Source organism: Osmia lignaria, chromosome 11, assembly GCF_051020975.1.
Source record: "Osmia lignaria lignaria isolate PbOS001 chromosome 11, iyOsmLign1, whole genome shotgun sequence".
Taxonomy (NCBI): Eukaryota; Metazoa; Arthropoda; class Insecta; order Hymenoptera; family Megachilidae; genus Osmia; species Osmia lignaria.
The window spans coordinates 9,363,235-9,380,439 of NC_135042.1; the positions used below are offsets into that span (position 1 = coordinate 9,363,235).

At 43.6% G+C, this 17,205-nt stretch overlaps 1 protein-coding gene across 1 annotated transcript in view; it reads right to left on the reverse strand.

The window, feature by feature from the left end:
* Positions 1-1,864: 1,864 nt before the first annotated feature.
* LOC117604202 (uncharacterized) overlaps positions 1,865-17,205 on the reverse strand; it is an 83,407-nt gene continuing 68,066 nt past the window's right edge. The window contains exons 5-6 of the mRNA XM_034324054.2: positions 15,000-15,240; positions 1,865-2,701 (exon numbers count right to left, since the gene is read on the reverse strand). Of these exons, the coding sequence (XP_034179945.2) occupies positions 2,553-2,701; positions 15,000-15,240 (390 nt within the window). The 3' untranslated portion in view covers positions 1,865-2,552. The remainder of the gene's footprint in view (positions 2,702-14,999; positions 15,241-17,205) is intronic.

Consider the following 17,205-nt stretch of genomic DNA (forward strand, 5'->3'; position numbering starts at 1 on the left):
TCTTGGGGGTATTAAGGATGGACCTGGGTACCTCGAAGCAGGACTTATCGCGAGCCTCGCTCTTAGCCATCTTATCCATGCTGGCTACGGCCGAGAGAAGTTTATGCCGAACTAAAACTATCAATTATTCTTAAAGCTTGGTAAATCGTGCTCTCACTTTAGATCCTCGTTTAGATACTTCATTCGACGAACAGTAATGGCTTGAACATGCTTTATTACGTCGAAGAACGAGCTTTGGATGAAACTAATGAACTAGAAAATTAATTTTTCATATAAAGAAAAATGAAATAAAATCACTATGATGTTGCCAGCCATTTCTAGAAAACTATCAGATCAGCGAAGTTCACGTTTCGCATTAGCGAAGATGAAATTCCCGGTACGGTATCCGTCGAGTAATCAGCAGAAGCTCAGCTCGGACGATTTAACGTACTCGTCTAATACAGTTGGCGGTGGTGGTCGGTAAATATTCGCATTAAAATTCAGTGGAGGTTATCGGTGGGTAGAAGGGTAGCAGTGGAGGAGGTAGCTGGAATTAGCATTGTACACGTATAACGGGGACGAAAGCAACGTGACCCGAGAAGAGAGGGCTTCGAGCAGTTCTCGAGGCGAAAGCGTCTGTGTAAATCAAGCTTTAGGCGTCCGCGCACGTCACATCGCTCCCTTGCAAGTAGAAGCGGTCCACGTGCTGGCCGCGAGGAACACGTGCCGGGCAGAGTTTTAATTTCGTCGACAAGCCAGATGGACCGAATGGCTTTGCTGTTTGGTCCTTTACGAACGCCTCTTCGCTCTTGATTAACGTCGATTTCGCGACACCAGCCTTTACCTTTTCATTTTCTTTCCCCCTGCCACCCTACGTTTCATTCGCGGGGTCAATTTGTCCACCGAACGATTCGATTTGAAACGCAGCATAATCCGACGTTAATAGCTTTTGTTTTATAAATAGAGGAGTAGAGGTACGTAAGTTTTTCCTTAATCGACTTTTCATCGCGGGAACGTTCGAAATTTGAAATGGAAAATGACAAAAGGATGGGATAGTATTAGCATAGACGAGAATTTACAATTCGAGAGATTGTCGAATTGGTTCCGAAAGAAGGAAGAACAAGCGTGCATAATGGAAAGTTTGATCTTCCGCGGGAACAAAGGACACCATCTAAATGCAGAAGCGAAAAACGAAATTGTTCCTCGTAAAGGGTGCAGAAAATCGTCGTACAATCGAGAGATAACACGCGATTGTTCCGTTTCGAATTTTAAAGCGGGACACTCGTCGCCGAATCACCCTCCCTTGTCTTCCTCCACGGATTAATCTCGTTCAAGAGATTCTTCGCTCTGCTCCGGTAGAAACAGTCGGATTATTCTGTTTGACCGTTTTCGTAGGTTGATTCAAGGGGAAAAAGGTCCCTTGAAAATCGTCACGGTAGTTGCTCGACTGCGCTGTCGAGCAGCTACCCTCGTTCTCTACGTGGTCCGCGCGATTCAGTCGCGGTATGATTTACGTTGGCGAAAACGCTACGTGACTCAGTTCCACTTTGTGCAATTTCGTCGAAAGAGTTTCGCCAACGTGCGGAAAGCTTTATCGGCTCGTTAAATAGAATTTATTATATTTATCGGTTGACTTCCGGGTACACGCGTGGCTCGTGATATTTACATAAACCGATAATCGTTAACCGGCCAGCCGAGAAACGCAATAACACCGTTCTTGTTGCACGTTACATGGTTTTTGTTCCGGGATTTCTTTTGCTAAAATTCGCCGATTATTTTTACCTACCTCCGTTTCTTCGTTAATTTTCTTGCCACCTAAAGAGGAGGAGGAGGGTGACGACGAAAGAAAAACGTTTCGTTTTCGAATCGTACTTCGTATTGGTAATTTATTACAATTTGTACAGATTACAAATCGGTACCTATGGTGTGTCGCGTTCCTCGTTAGACATCGTAAAAGGAGCGGATATTTGAGCAGAACGCCGCTCGTCGCTGCGCTAACGTTATCGTATCGTAGTTATATTAATTACCCCTGTATATCGTATGTGTCTAATCTTTGACGTTTCGGTGAACACCTCGGGGTCGCTAAACGAACGAAAGATGAACGAAATATGAATAAAGAAACGATGAAAACCAATCATCGAATACGATCGTTTCGTAGGCAGGGGGTTGTGTATTGCGTTCAGCGGGTTATTATTCAAATCTTTGACTAACCGTGTTCAACCCTTCTTAACGAGCATCTTCGTCCGATCGAAACGTACGCGTGTTCGTGTTCACTTTAGGCGATGGTAAAAAAACGAATTCCATCGATATTTTACTCGCTCGATGAATCTCCGATGGGACAGAAAGGGGAATAAACGCGTCGGAATGTGAACCGGGAACGGCACGTTTTCACAAATGCACTCGCCGATCTCCCGTCTCTCGCACAGGCCCACTCGAATAAAAATCATTGTTATTCGACTATCTACTCCATACATAGTAACATACATAACTGGAAGCCCTAGACTACTAGGTTTTACATGGACGATGTAATCGGGTTAGTCGGTGGCAGCGATGTCCTCGTGGACGCGTGCGAGCTACCTGCTGCTGGCAATCGGTCCCGATCTGTTCACCCTAGCCGTGCTCGTGATCGAGGTGAAAAGCAGAAATAGAATTGTCGTTAACGCGAACATCATCGTCGTTTCGGTAGTCCAGGTGAAGCGTAGCCCTGCGGAGCTGTTGCTACCTGCGAACAGAAAGGGAAATGGCTGAAAAACAATTTTTATTTCCGTGTCAGAGTGTGCTTGGAAATTTATAGAAAGATGAAACTGTAAGGTGGAGAAATTTTGAGGGATTTTGACAAGAGTCCAAGTTTGAAGAAGACTCGGGAACGTTGAAATTTTCCTGCGTCGTAAATCCAGCAGCCATGTTGGATTCCCGATATTCTGGATGCGGCAGGATTACAGGATCGTAGACTAGATTTCCCAGAGGCGAACATGTCAGAAACGTCTCGGCATTTAGTATCCGTACGTTTCGCGAGTTTCGGTACCCGTCGAATCGAACACCAATTCGAAGAAATCATACAGGATATGAGGAATTTCCGTCTCGTATTTGTTTAAAACATAAATTCAAGGCTTATCAATATTTTAGTTTGCATTGTAGTAATAAGATTTGTTTTACGAATAGAATCACATGAAATCCAGTATCTGATTGTTTTAAACTTCTTGGAACTTTAATCTCTGTGATGTTAAATTAAAATGCAATCTTGTTTTTTTTTTCGTTTTAAGTTTGCTTCGGTTTGATAGGATTGTTAATACAATTTTTGGTATCACAAAGCACGATGGACGTAGGAGTTTTAATTTTCTTTTTTTTCGCTTGTGTGCGAATTTTCGATTCAGTTAGCGGACGGCAAAGAGACATCAGAAATTCGAGTCGCGCCTATCGTTGGAGCAGTTTCACGCATCGAAAATCGTTCAAATTTTACGGCAAACAATGCCGCGTGGACGGCGCGGATCTCGTTCAGATAGAAATACCATAGGAAAATGAAAAACCTTTCAGAGCGTGCGATAAAAGAGAAAGGAAAAAAAAAATTCGGTAATCATTCTGTCAAACTAAATATCATTAAAATCTCTGACGAATGAAAAATCCGTACAAAATCACTTGACTTTTTCGTCAAATGTGTTTCATTTTAGCTTTTGAAATATTTTAATCGAGATGAAATTTAAATACGCGTTATACATTTCGAATATTCATTTCTAGAGTGTGTTTTCAGTTCAGTTTAACGCTCGTAAAAAACACGTTCACGGTGCATAAATAAGTCCCTTAGCACTTTAAGAGTTAATTGTAATGAAAAAAATTAAGCGATCTTGCTGGAAGAGGGTAGGATACTAGGCTCGTTAGTTCCGGCGAAAATGTGGGAGTTGCCGTTTCCGGCGCGATTTCGTTGCCAAGTGCTCGAGCTCGTAGCCATTTCTGCAAACTTTGTCGCGTCCAACAGCTATTCTTAAACCTTAATCCTAAGTTATTTGCAAAGAGTGCAATGTTTCCGTAGGTAGGGAAGGTTTTATATATATATATTTTTTTATTCTTTCTCCATTCGCGACAGGAACACGATAAATTGAACAGTTGCTCTAGTTAAATAGCTGGCTGGCGAGGCCCGAGAGAGCCAATTAGAGTCTGCAGGTCAATTGGGGACGAAATAAAGTGTCTTAGCCACTCGAGCTTGTTAAAACGTTCGAATTTTCCGCTTAAAGTGCTTGGCCAATATCTGCTTCAACGTTCTGAAGAGTCTTCGCTGATTTTTCGCTCGGTCACGAATCGTTGGAGTTGTTTTAATCTACTGCCGGATGAAATAGCGCGATTTTTAAGTGGCGCTTCGCTCGTCAAGTTAGTTCAAGTTTCACAGGAACAGGAGTATCGAAGATGGTTTCGTTGCATCGCGAATGTCTCGTATTTCTTTAACAAGAATTATCCGATCGATCGATTCGTCCTCCAAGAAGGCAAAGAATCTTGTATCAAACTCGGAAGTATCGTATTTTTATGAAATATCGATTACCAGGTCGTGGGAAATCTCCGTTCGAACCCGAGTAATTAAATCGAGCGATTTCTTGCGTCTTTTGCTGGCCACAGAGGGAAACACGCCCGCTGTCCGGCAAAAATTGGCAAGAAACCAATGTTTTTAAAGCGCGTTTCGTCTCGCGTAGATCTTTCAACGAAGCGAATGTTCGGCGGAAGAAAGAAGACGGGTGAGGGAATCGCATTAGGGGCGACGGGATCGTGGTTCCGCGATTAAATTTTCAAGCAAGAAGAAAAGTAACGCGAACGGAGACCGAGCAACCAGCCAACCAGGTAGAAAAAAGCAAATTACCGGGACGAGAACTGGCTGTTCCGCGTCGAATAATGTCTCTGGATGCGAAGAATCACCTTCCGTCGAGAAACGTGGTCGATTCTAATATTTCTTTGTCGAGAGGTAAATGTTGAAATTCAACGCGATTCGATTAACTCTACAGAGCACATATCTTTTCTAAATGTCATAATTTGAAAAAAAAAGGCTTTTATTAATCAAATTTAATTTTCTACTCTCAACCGAATCGTAGTATCGTTCAATTTGTTTTTTCTCTAACATTTGCGAGTGAAAAATGTTGCCTTCGATCTACTTTTATCGCATAGAATCGCCTCGTTTCCGTTTACGTATTGAACAACCATTTACGAAGCGGACCCATTCGCTCCATCGACTATTTAAACTACATGCTCGATAGTCTCTGTTAATAATTATTCCAGCGACCGAGTGTCGTTTACATAGAAACGGGCATTACTATCAACGTTATTACCGGTGAAATTACGGCATCCATGGGGACATTATACGCAACCGATCGAATTGATCGTATAACGAGAATCGTTTCCGTCTTGCGCGTTCAGATGCAAAGATGGACTATGAAATTTTAGCATATCCTTAAATTTCACGTTTCGAATCAACATCGTACATTATTAGCCTTTCCGCGTCTCGACGTCGATGGAAAAAATCCATCGATACTGCGAGGCATAGAAATTCAGGGGACAGGAATTTTGATTAAAATTCAATGCTAGCCTGGTGCGCGAGCTACGTTCAAACTACATTACCAAATCGAGGATGAAACGTTGAAGATGAAAGGTAGTCGCGATGGAAGCGTGCCGACTAGAACGAAGCAGCGTACGATGGACAAAAAGAAAGTCGTCGAACCGGCTGGCTAAATCCAATTAATCGAATATCGATCGTCGCCAATCTCTACTCTGTTTCGTTTTTCTCTCCGGCCGTTCATTACGGAAACTGTGACCCGTCTACCTGGACAAACCTTGCGATTCCAGGCTTACGAAGCATCGGATACTTCGTTCCGTTTCGCTCTTCTTTATCCTCCAGAACTAATAAACCTTCGCGCGACACGAATAACGTAGACGAAAGACCCGGAAGAGGGTTGTAAGAAAAAAGCCATGGAGAATGAATTTCCAAGCTGTGTCATCCGAAGGGACAATTTTTACCATTTCGTTTCGGCGATGTAAGAAGGAATGAAAAGAGATCGTTACTCTCGACCGATCGAGCCGGTCTTTTTGCGCCAACAACATTCTACTCTTAATAAACCTCCGCGTTGTCGCTGCTTTGCCGTGGAATCGCTTTTATCTATTCAATGAACTGTGTGATTAAAAAACGCCGCGAACCAGTCGATGGGAAATTATTATCGACCGCCATGGCGCTAAATCTGCAAGCTGCACCAGGCGCTGCTTTTCCGGGGAAGATAGATGCATTTTGGAGAAGATTTCAAATTATATTTCTAATTTAATACATTGAACGCCTGTTCGAAGCTTTAATTATTAAGAATAGGAATAGCTAATTTTGAAATTTTGTTGCGCGTAGAGAGTTATTTAATCTCTAGGCAGTAAATCAATTTTAAGAGGCTCAGTTTTAGATTTAACAGATAAAGTCAATACTTCACTTTTATTATTTAATAACGAGGGTGATTTATTCTTTAATTAGTAAAGTATCACACTGCGAATTAGTCGCGTACACAACGATCACAACGCCTGACCGTTTTGACGTTTATTTAGAACTACGCTAATTTCAAATTTCTACTTTCTATTTGCTGTTTTACATTATCTGTACCATAGCAATATTATTTAAAATAATATTAACCATTGTATTCAACGCGTTAATATGGTCCAGTTGACAATTTGAAGAAAAGAAAGAACACTGTTGTTTCCGACAAGTTCTTCTAATCTTCTGGACGAAGGAAAACGTTAGATCGTCATTGAAAGAGGCAAAGGGGGTCTCTATTTAGCGGCAGAAAATCGTTTAGAGTTGTTCAACGAGCCGATAGCCCGTATTGGCAGCTACTTGGACGTTCGCCTGCTTCGCTTCGTGTCGTCGATGCGAGTTATTACGTCGAACAACGAGCTCCCTCGCGAAATCTCGTTAGACTCCTGTTTTATTTCCTTCTTACGCGAGCCGGAAGCGGAGCCGAGCGAGTTCGAGCTGTCTGCGAGCGACGTCGCAATCTATATTATCGCGCATCGTGTTCTCGAGCTTCAATTTAGCCGTTTTCGTTCGCCATGGATGGACCGGAGATTAATTTAGCGCGGTTAATGGACCCCTCGAGAGTGTACCGGTTCTGAATTTCATTTCGTCTCGTCGTTAATGCAACGAAACGCGGACGCGCCTGGAATTTGTTTCATTTTGACAATTTCTCGTCACGAATGTAACGCAAATTATTCGAAATATCCGATTACATCGCGTGACGCATATTAAAAGCAGCACTTAGGAATTATCAATTTCAAAATGACTGCATAAAGATATTACAAAATACCGTTTGCAGTGTATTAATTTAAAGCACGAAGTTCGAGGAAAATGACTGCATAATCGTTTTATTAATTTTCTTAGCATAAAATGGCTAGATCTTCGTTAAAGCGGAGCAAACTCACGACTAGTTGAACTTGAAATTAACCCAATTCAACACGGTAGACGAAGTGTTAATATAATCTGAAATGCGACGAGTAAAAACTTTGAAGCATATTACCAACTTCTTTATTCTATTACTATAATTCATAGGTTTTTTCATTCGAACACTTGATTAAGGGAAAAAGGGGCTCGCTAAACGTTGAAAGTTACACTCCGGTTGAAGCGAAATTGCCGGACGTAAGACGTCGAGGTTCGTTCTTCCCTCTTTCATTTTTAATATCCGCGAAAGAAGCGTACCTTACGAGGAAGGGGTGGGGGCTATTTAAAAATGCCGGTTAATTTTAAGGTCCACTAGGGGCGGCGGGAACTTAACGACCACCCTTCTATTTTCTCGAATCGTTCCCGTAATAACCCGGATTGGATTATTCTAATTTTCGGGATTAACGTTCCGACCTCTCCCAAACGGTCCGCGCTTCTTAATATCCTGTTTCGTTTTTCATGCACGTTCGTTTGCGGCCGTTTAATTTAATCAGCCTGGAATTCTTCGCACGTAACGTTTTACCAACATGTTGAAACATTTCCAAATGAAGCGAAAAGAAGAAAGACCATCGGCGGATGAAATAAAAAGAAGGTTCTTTAACGATCCGGCATGTTACTCGGTGAAATATAAAACTTTTCTTGGATTGTCTTGGTTGAAACGTGAAAACTTGCACGGATGTTCGGGTAACAGCTCAACAGCCATGAAATCGGAGCAAGGAAAGACAAATTGTTAGTCAATCCCCGAGAAAAATCTCTTCGACGATGACGGAGTTATTTTCCAAGGGAAATGTGTCTTGACAGATACTCGCTCGGCAAGTCCTTTAGATTCGATTTAACCGTATTTTACAATCGAACGAGTCCCTGTCGAGGGAAAGAAAGCTCAACGAACTGATTCGACGTTCGCGAAACGCGATTTTTCTTACGATTCGCGGATTACGACTTTGGGCGAAATCGGTCTGATCTTCGAACGCGATAACAGGTCTCGGGGAAGAATTTTTCCGCGAAGACGGAAGAGGATTCGCGAGCATCTCGAGAATATCCACTTCTCTTCTTCTTTGATGAATTGTAAAATAAATTTTTACACGCAACTTGCTGTCGCTAAATTCGAAATTTCGCGAAACCGATTCGACCGGGTCGACGAGAATATATCATTTACGCGGGCGCGTTTTCGCGTACGCCTGTCAGCGTGCTCGACGCGTTAGCTCACGAATTACGCGCTAGTAACAATGGGTCGCAGCTAGCCCGTGGCTCAGCCCTGCACGTCAAATCAAAATAACGTGTAGTTTGGCGGTCGGCCAATTATTTGTTGGCCAGGAAACGCGGGCTTTCGACGTTCGAAACTGTCCCGGCACGTTCTCTCTCGATAAAAACGAAGAGCAGGAACGACGAGAGCCTCTCCAGCTTGTCAAAACGTATTCGTCCGAGGATACAACGAATTATATAGGGTGTTTCGTGATTGAAACGCATTCGAGCCATGGATTAATAGCGCAGGCATTTTTATATTTCGGTCAAAAAATGTTAGCTATTTCATATTTTCGAATGATTCTTTTTCACTCGGCATCGGCACGGGGTTTTCTCTTGCATCATCAGTTACATGATACCTTGTATAACAGGGTGCTCGATGAATCGCGTCGTTCGAATCGCGCCACAGGACACACCGGCTTCCGGTGATTGTAGCCAGTGGCTCGAAAACCGGCTGAAACGGGGTAAAACGTGACAGGGATTCGGTACACAGGGACAACCAGGTGACTCGTGTCCATCAACGATTCCCATCCTTCCAACCTGCATTCTACCTTCTCTCTTCATAACAATTTCGATAGCTATGACCGGTTGTAATTGCTTTTTCCATGCGAAACAAGCTTTTCGAAAACGTCTGTATTACTCTCGGCTCGCGATTGCTTCGTCATGGATGGGAATCAAAGGTGATTTTGTTTTTTCCTCGGACAACTTTTTACAAATTTCGAATACCAATTTCGCGATAGACAATAAATAGTATCGGAGAAACGGAAAGAAAGAATGAAGTATTAAAAAATATTCGTTAGAATCTGACGAACGAACGAAACGCGAAACTGCAGGGGAACTTTTAGAAATATTAAATTCTACGTTTCTTCTGCGTTTGATCGACTTCTATTTCGCCGAGAAACAATGGGGAAAAATCGGGGTCAGGTACGCCCGAATGGTCCCATTGAAATTCAATCCGACTTCGGAGCGATCCAACGAGTCGGTGGTTGGCGCGGGTGGGCGTCGTTTTCAAAATTCATTTCTATATCTCTGGTAACCCATCTGGCGTCGCGCAATCAAACCGGCTGGCTCGGTCAATTTACTACGTAGCCGAAATTGTTTCGTTTTGATTGACAACCGGGCCAGATCTGACCGCGCGCCGCCCATCCGACCGTTCAACTTCATCAAAAACGTTCGAGGAGATAGGGTTTCGCGCCTGGTACACCGGCTAGTCGGGGATTATTTCGGCTCCGCGACGCGTAACGGTCAAAGCGAATCGAGCCCTGTTGTCCTGCCGTCGGAATTGGGTCGTCGTGAATTTGCACCTGAATCGATATTAGAATAAGACAGGTCGAATCGTGGCGGTCCTGTGATTACGAGAATCGCGCGTAACCGCAAAATCGAAGCGGATCGATCGTGGTGAAACGGTAGTCTAGACGTGACGCGGTGTTCTCTGTTTCCTTGCGACGCTGTGAAACGCCTATTGTCTCGCGCTGATTGCACGCGGATCGAGTCTGCAGGCTGCTACTGTTCGATACCGGAAATCGGCCAGACGAGCTCGAGGGAAATATCGAGTATCTTAGCAGAATGTTGACCGTTTTTAAAGTATCCCGGGTAAAGTGGTAATAACCGCGATTCGTAAGCAGAAGACACGCGGAAAAAATCGACAAAATCAGAGAGATCTGGCGCGGTAAGCGAAACGGGTCGAGTAAGTCAAAGGCGAACGTTGTTGGTGGCGGAGCTCGGTTAATATTCATCTCCGTTACACGGATGCCAGGCTCGTTTCTTCGGTTACGAAGCAGGTGTTTCTCTCTTTCTATCTATCCGTCGGCGTGCAAGAGAGGATGCACTCGAACGCTTCTTTTCCCGGGGTCTCGTCGTCTATCCGGTGAAATTCTCCCTCGAGCATCTCACCGGTAGCTCGCCCATCGGCGGAATATAGCCGGGGCATTATCAATGCGAGGCGAGTTCTCAGCTGCACTTTCGAGGGTATCCCGGAATAGTAAGGAGCAACGAGAGTGCTGGCTGCGCTCTTGGAAGTCGTGAAAGAGGGAGGGATGGAGAGCACGAAGAGGAGACCGGGATAGAGCGATGGAAATAAAAGCGTACAGAGAAGGAGGGGTATGAAGGAAATGGAGAAGAGATATAAAAAGAAAGAAGAAAGTAGAGGAACTATCTGCTTCGATTAGTAACTCGGTAACGCAAGCTACGTCCGGCGAGACTGTTTTTCTTTCCAGCTGGAATTACGAGCCACCCCGCGGCGGGAGGGTGAAGGATTTTTAAGAACAAGAACGTAAAAGGAAGATACCTTGGCGGGTTAAAGGAAATGCAAATATGGAAATTTATTCTCGTCACTGTATCTCGGAAAAGTACGCGGTAATAAAAAATGCTTCGCCACGGGAGTATCGTTTATTTGGGTCGGATCGAAACGGTTCGAGCGGGCTTTGATTTTTTAATCCGTTCGTGGATTACGCGCGATCGATGTCCTCGGGGATGGTCAAAGTAAAAGGGAAGATTAGTCTTTCATTTCGGTTGTTCTATTGTTCTAACAGGATCGAACTGGCGAATCGTTATGCTTGTAGGATTTCAACGTCGCTGTGATTGATAAGCAAACTCGAAGCGTCCGATGAATTGTCACAATCGGTACGGATGAAAGAAGGGAACGCGTTCGTCTTCGATTTTATAGATTTCTCCATTAGCAGTCGGACGTGAACGTTGCCTCTGTTATCTCGAACAGAGCTATCGAATTGTCGATCCGTAGCAAGATATATTAATCACGTACATCGGATGTGATTCTGACAGCGGGAACATGTGGGCGCCCGTCTTGGTCGAACGGAACCTTTCATGATGAAGAATCGTTTCACGTTTTCCATCTACAGGGTGTTGCAAGTCTGTAACAGTGTCGAGGCGAGTTCTTTTTGAAATTTCATAGCGTCTTTGAATATATCATTGACGGCGATATTCGCTGGAGTCAAGAGTGTATCGTTTTAGGTAGTCAGAGTTTCGAGCTTAAGGGCAAAGAGATCCGTGCCGCAAAAGGATCAGTCTCTCCGCGGGGAAAGTAATTTACTAATGGTACTGCGCGATGCGCCCTGTATTCTTTTGCCTCCCTCGAAACAACCCTCGATCCTATTGCTCTGTTTCGTCCACACGTGGAGCTGCTCGTGATTCAGCCTGCAAAGAAATTTCCAGAGTGCTTTTCAGGCTCTAATTAATTCGTTCGAGTGTCTTTCTGATCCTCGACTTTCGCGAAATGCCTCGAAATGCACATTTCAGCTCGATTCTTCGTTGCAAATCAACGCCTGACGGATTAGCCGTATCTTAGATTAATTTAATAAGACGCACTTTCTATGACACCATAAAAACGGAGCCTCAATTTCCGCTCCACAACGCAAGCACGCAAACCTAAGTGTACTCGAGGCGGAACGCTCCGTTAACGCTCCGTTTACGCTTCTTTTATTGCGGAATAAAGACATCGACGATCGACTGTCCACCATTCACCGTTTTAAGGGTCCGGATCGGCCATCAAATCTTGCTTGCAATTGCGAATAGCTGCGCGTAAATCAGCCGTGATCACGAGGAACCTTCGCAACCTTTTAGGGGATGAGTCAGCGTGCTCGTAAACGAACCACCCTCGCTGCATCGTTCGACCCTCGTCGACGACGAGCCTGCTTTCCAGCATCTCGTGGATTGAGCTATCAAATTGGTTCATCGGGCGCGGAGCAAGAATCAGGCTGATTAGCGGAGGATTTTGGTGATCGATGTGTCTTTGAGACGCGAAAGGGTTGACGAGGCTGAACACGTCTATCAGCGGCTGATTATCACGGTATTGCAGGGTGAATTATTGCTATCAAAGTTCTAAGCGTGGTATCATGTTCTTCATAAAATCGTAATATCAGATGCAAAGCGCAGATACATTATTTAGCACGAGTGATCGACAGACGTGGAAATCGTTCGAAGTGGAATTGAGGTGTCTGAAAGTCCTGGAATCCATGGACCAAAGTCCCTCGATCCTCCTGGAAAAAGCTCCTCCTTTTGTGAGGATTCTATTTCGCGAGGAATGTCTTGCCGGGGAATATGTACACGCGAGGAATCCATTTCCGATTAGGGTGCGAGCACCCTCGAGCACCCTGTCGAGTAGGTCCTGGAATACGATCCTCGTCGTTTCTACATGCGCATACATTTCTCCCTTAACTTCGTCCCCTGTTTGTATTTTAAAACGTTCCAAGTTTTCGGCCGCGAATGGATCCTCTGTCAAGCTTCCGGGACATTTAATCCTTGGATCGATTTAAATTTCCTTCCCTTCGTGGAAATTTGAAGAAACGATCAGACTGACGGTGTTTCGGGAAATTAAATGGTATACATTTTTTCTTGTTTCGAATTTAAAAATTATTCTTCGATCCTGTCGAAACACCGTGTACGCACAGGTATAAAAATGCACCGAAACGCGAGTGCAATTATGCAGTCGATAGGAGGATGTAGCTCGCACAGTGCAGGCTCATTTTATATACGAAATTTTATCGAGTCACCGCTGCTCGGTCTAGCTCGATGAAGCCCTGCATTTTCGCGCTTTTTCTCTACCTTTTTCCCGTTCGACCTCGATCAGCGTGGTCGCCAGGCCAGCCGCTGGACCGCAGAATCCTTTTTTCAATTTTAATCCACCCGCCGATATCGGACTCGAAAAAAAAGAACGAACGAACCGTCTCTCTGACGCGATCCTGCACGATGAAACGCCGTAAAATTGTCATCGTTAACTGATAGCTGTAAAATTCCTCCCGTGTCTTATCTATCAAATGAAGATACCTGTAATTAGGTTTCTTATTTTAAAATAGATCTTAAAGTCTTTTCTCTCGTAACTCTTCGTCGGAATCCTTAACGATCAGCTTCGAATTCGAAGAAGAACGCTATTGAAGCAGAAAACAATACATCCTTGACAGGCTGTAGATATATACATTTGTATACATTGAAAGCACAAGTAGAAGGTTGTTTCAATAGAAGAAAACAAGGGATGGAACGGTGAGAACGAGAGATAGAATCGCATCAGTGTACGGTAACAGGGGAACAAAGTGTCGCGAGATCGCGAGAGCAACCGCTCGGTCAGGGATCCCATTTCCGGTGACAGGGTAACGGCTTTGCCTTTTCAGCTGGAACAATCGGTTGTCCCCTTCTTGGCTGGTCGCTGATACGGCTGCTAGGGCCACATAAATGTCACCAACGGCGTGATTCACATGAAAGATCACGCGTGGACCCGATACATCTGCGCGCCTCCAGCCTCGTAAATGTTATTGTTGCCGTTAGCCTTATTACGTTTCGTCGGAGGATACCGTTTCCTGATGCTATTATTCTTCCCGTTCGACGGGGTCGCACGTTATGCCGGCTGGATGACACTGCCTCGATCGAAACGCATCCCCCCCGGGTGCATTTTCCTCTGATTAATCGTCAGACTGACGCATCTTTGCGTTCACATTTTTATTTCTTCTACTTTGATCGTGGACGTGCAATGGAAAAATATTTTATATTTTTCTTAACATTTCTTACACTTTCAGCGAAGTTTACTTATTGTTAGTTTCAGTGAAATATTTTAACATTCCTTAATGGACGTTAATAGGTGTACGTATTAATTAAGCGTTCTATAAAGGGGTGAGTAATTTAATTTCCTTGATAAAGAAAACTTCATTTTTCATTAAATATGACTGAGAGATCGCGCGATTAAAGTGGTACGTCGGATTTACGTAAGAAAACGTAAGAAATTCTTGGACCTCGCAACTTCTTTATTACATCATTTAATAAACTAGCTGCTGTTGCTGCAATCTTTCGTAACAAGCTGCAAACAAGCTATGTATCAGTTTGCAGCTTGGCTAAACGAGACTTCCCCAGCTTCGTTATTTCTCGCGTTCATAAATCGCCCAGCTTTATACCGTCTGTGATAATGATTAAATACCCGATGTCCTTTCTTTCGCCTAAAAGAATGCTTCGTTTCGTCAGAAATATAATTGCGATTCCCTTTCTTCTATAATCGAAGTCGGATCAATACCAATTGTTTAATACATCGATTTCAGTTGAACACTTGTTTGTCTGTGAACAACGTTCATTCGTTAACAACGAATTATCGGGAAGAATCGTGTATTATCGGTTACTCATTAAACAACGCGATTATTCCGTGCTACGGTTATAATTACCCACCATATTTCATTAACGATGCCAATATCACTGTATTTGGGGAATTATCTTTCAACGATGCAAACACGAATTTTCTGATGGACGCGCGAGCGGTTGGATAATTGGTACGAAATCATTATTGGAAATCGTTGGTTAATGATTCGTAAATTACTTTTTAATATAAATATGATTTACTCACGGTGTCCTCGAGGCGGTGATTCGCCGGTGATGGAGGCGATACGAGGCGCGTCCTCGCTGATCTCTATGTCAGCCGACTTCCGGTAGACGTCCGCGATCGAGGCGGTGCAACGTAGATGTAATCGGCCGTTTCTGAACATGTCGTTCGTTACCTTGAAATCTATGGTCGACTTGGAGACTCGTGAATCGTCGTCCTGAGGAATCGCGAAGAATCTGGTACTGTATATCATGTTGTCCTCGATCTGCGAACAGATGCGTCGAGATTTTCATTAGAAAGCGAATTGAAATAACGAAACGTTTGAACGAGGAACGTCTGCTCGCGAGAGAGGTGCATTTTTCACCGAGACACGTCCAGTTCTCTTTTTGTTTTCATTCTTTTCACCCATCAACTCTCGCCGGACATCTAATTACAAATTACTTTCGCCGGGTGCGGTGAGAATACTCGCGCGTTAACAATGCAAGAAAACAGGCGTGCGCGTCAAATAAATATTTAGCAGGTAGAAAATGAAACAGATTAATTCCGAAAAGCGATGTTACACGCGCACGTCGACGGAACGTTTATGAATTATTTCACCGCGTTTATCCCGGAATCGTTTCTTGTTGAAAATGTAACACGGATTTCGCGCTCGGTCAAACTTATTCGTTACCCTCGAAATTCAAGTTATACGGCGGTTGGTTGAAATAAAAGACATCCCAAAGTGTTCAACTTAATCGATTCGAGAAGCTCTGAAGAAACAGGGAGAAGGATGTTCATTATCGTTATCTTCGCTGACTGCCGCGGCAACTTTTGCCTTTAACTTAGCCCACAGATTACAAAGTTGTTGTGCAGGCTCGCCTTAAGGATATTACTCAGTTTCGTAGCTCTTAAAGCAAATGAACGAGGGCCACGGGGCCTTGTTCTTCTCGCGTTCCAGTCAAGAGGAAAAGAAAGACAGACAGAGAGGAGCAAAGAGGAATGCTAGCCGAGGTATAAGAGTCGCTCGACGTTATTACTTCGGGGAACAAACGAGGCTATGCATTAAGTCGACGGACTTGCAATGACGTTGGGACTAGGCGCGTACAATGTTCATAAAACATAATGCATAAAGCTTGCTCCTTGTTCCGCTTCGCGTTTCTCACGCGTTCGCGCTCCCAGCGACGAGGATTTGTTACCGTGTGATCCCCGTGTTGACGACGCGTTATCGATGCCGCGGCGTGAAAAACACGCGAACCGCGTTACCTGAAAACGATGAAAAGCGACGCCGAACCGTGTTTGGTTACCGATTTTTATTTAGATCGAATGAGCGATGCTGATAGCAGGTTTGATGGATCGAGATAGCGAGGGATTTCAGGTCTTAACGCTGCTTCGAGCACTCCTCAGCGGATTTACGATGATATTTAATTTACTTGCAAGAGAATATCGAAATTTGAATCTTAAAAGCTTGGGGATAATATTTTAAAATGTATTTTAATCAGAATTTTGTCAAAAGGAAACGTGACATTTTAAAGGAATTTATATGCAACAGCATAAATTTATATGTTAACTAACTCGCATTATACAGTATTACATACTTGGCTATCTATGTGCCATTGTGTATCGATTCCTCCTGCATACTCTTTGTAAGACGGAGCTTCAACAAGATTTCGGAGTTTAATGCTTCGAAGGTTAGAAGATTCTTTGAGTTAGTGGAAATGGCAAGATGTTTCGTTGATTACTAAGGATGCACATCGAATTTGAGCTTCTCAAATGTGAATAACCGAGTTTCTTGGACCTATAGATCTTGATATACAAGTTTCAAGTTTACCTAGAAATCAATTATTATTCGAGCTTCCAACAGCTGGCAACTCTAAAGATCTTTCCTTAAAAGGATCAAGGAACATTTCTAAAATAAAGTAAATTTTTCGTTCTGCATATCTTCGAGGAGTTTGTTATCTTTGATTAAATTCGATCACTTTTCTCTGAAAGCGAGCAATAACAATCAAGCGAGCCTTCGAGGGTGAAACTCTAAAGGTGTAGTAATCGCGAGAAAATGGATCGTGATCAAGCGTAATCTCTAGGAGATATTGCGATTATGACACTGCTCATTAATTTCCACGGTCAAACATAATTAACCCGATATCCCGGCGTCGAACTTCCATCAGCCACCGTTCGATGGCGGATCGTTCCGGATTTATCGAGCAACGTTGCTCGAAAATTTTCACCGAACAAAGTAGAAAAGGGGAGGGAA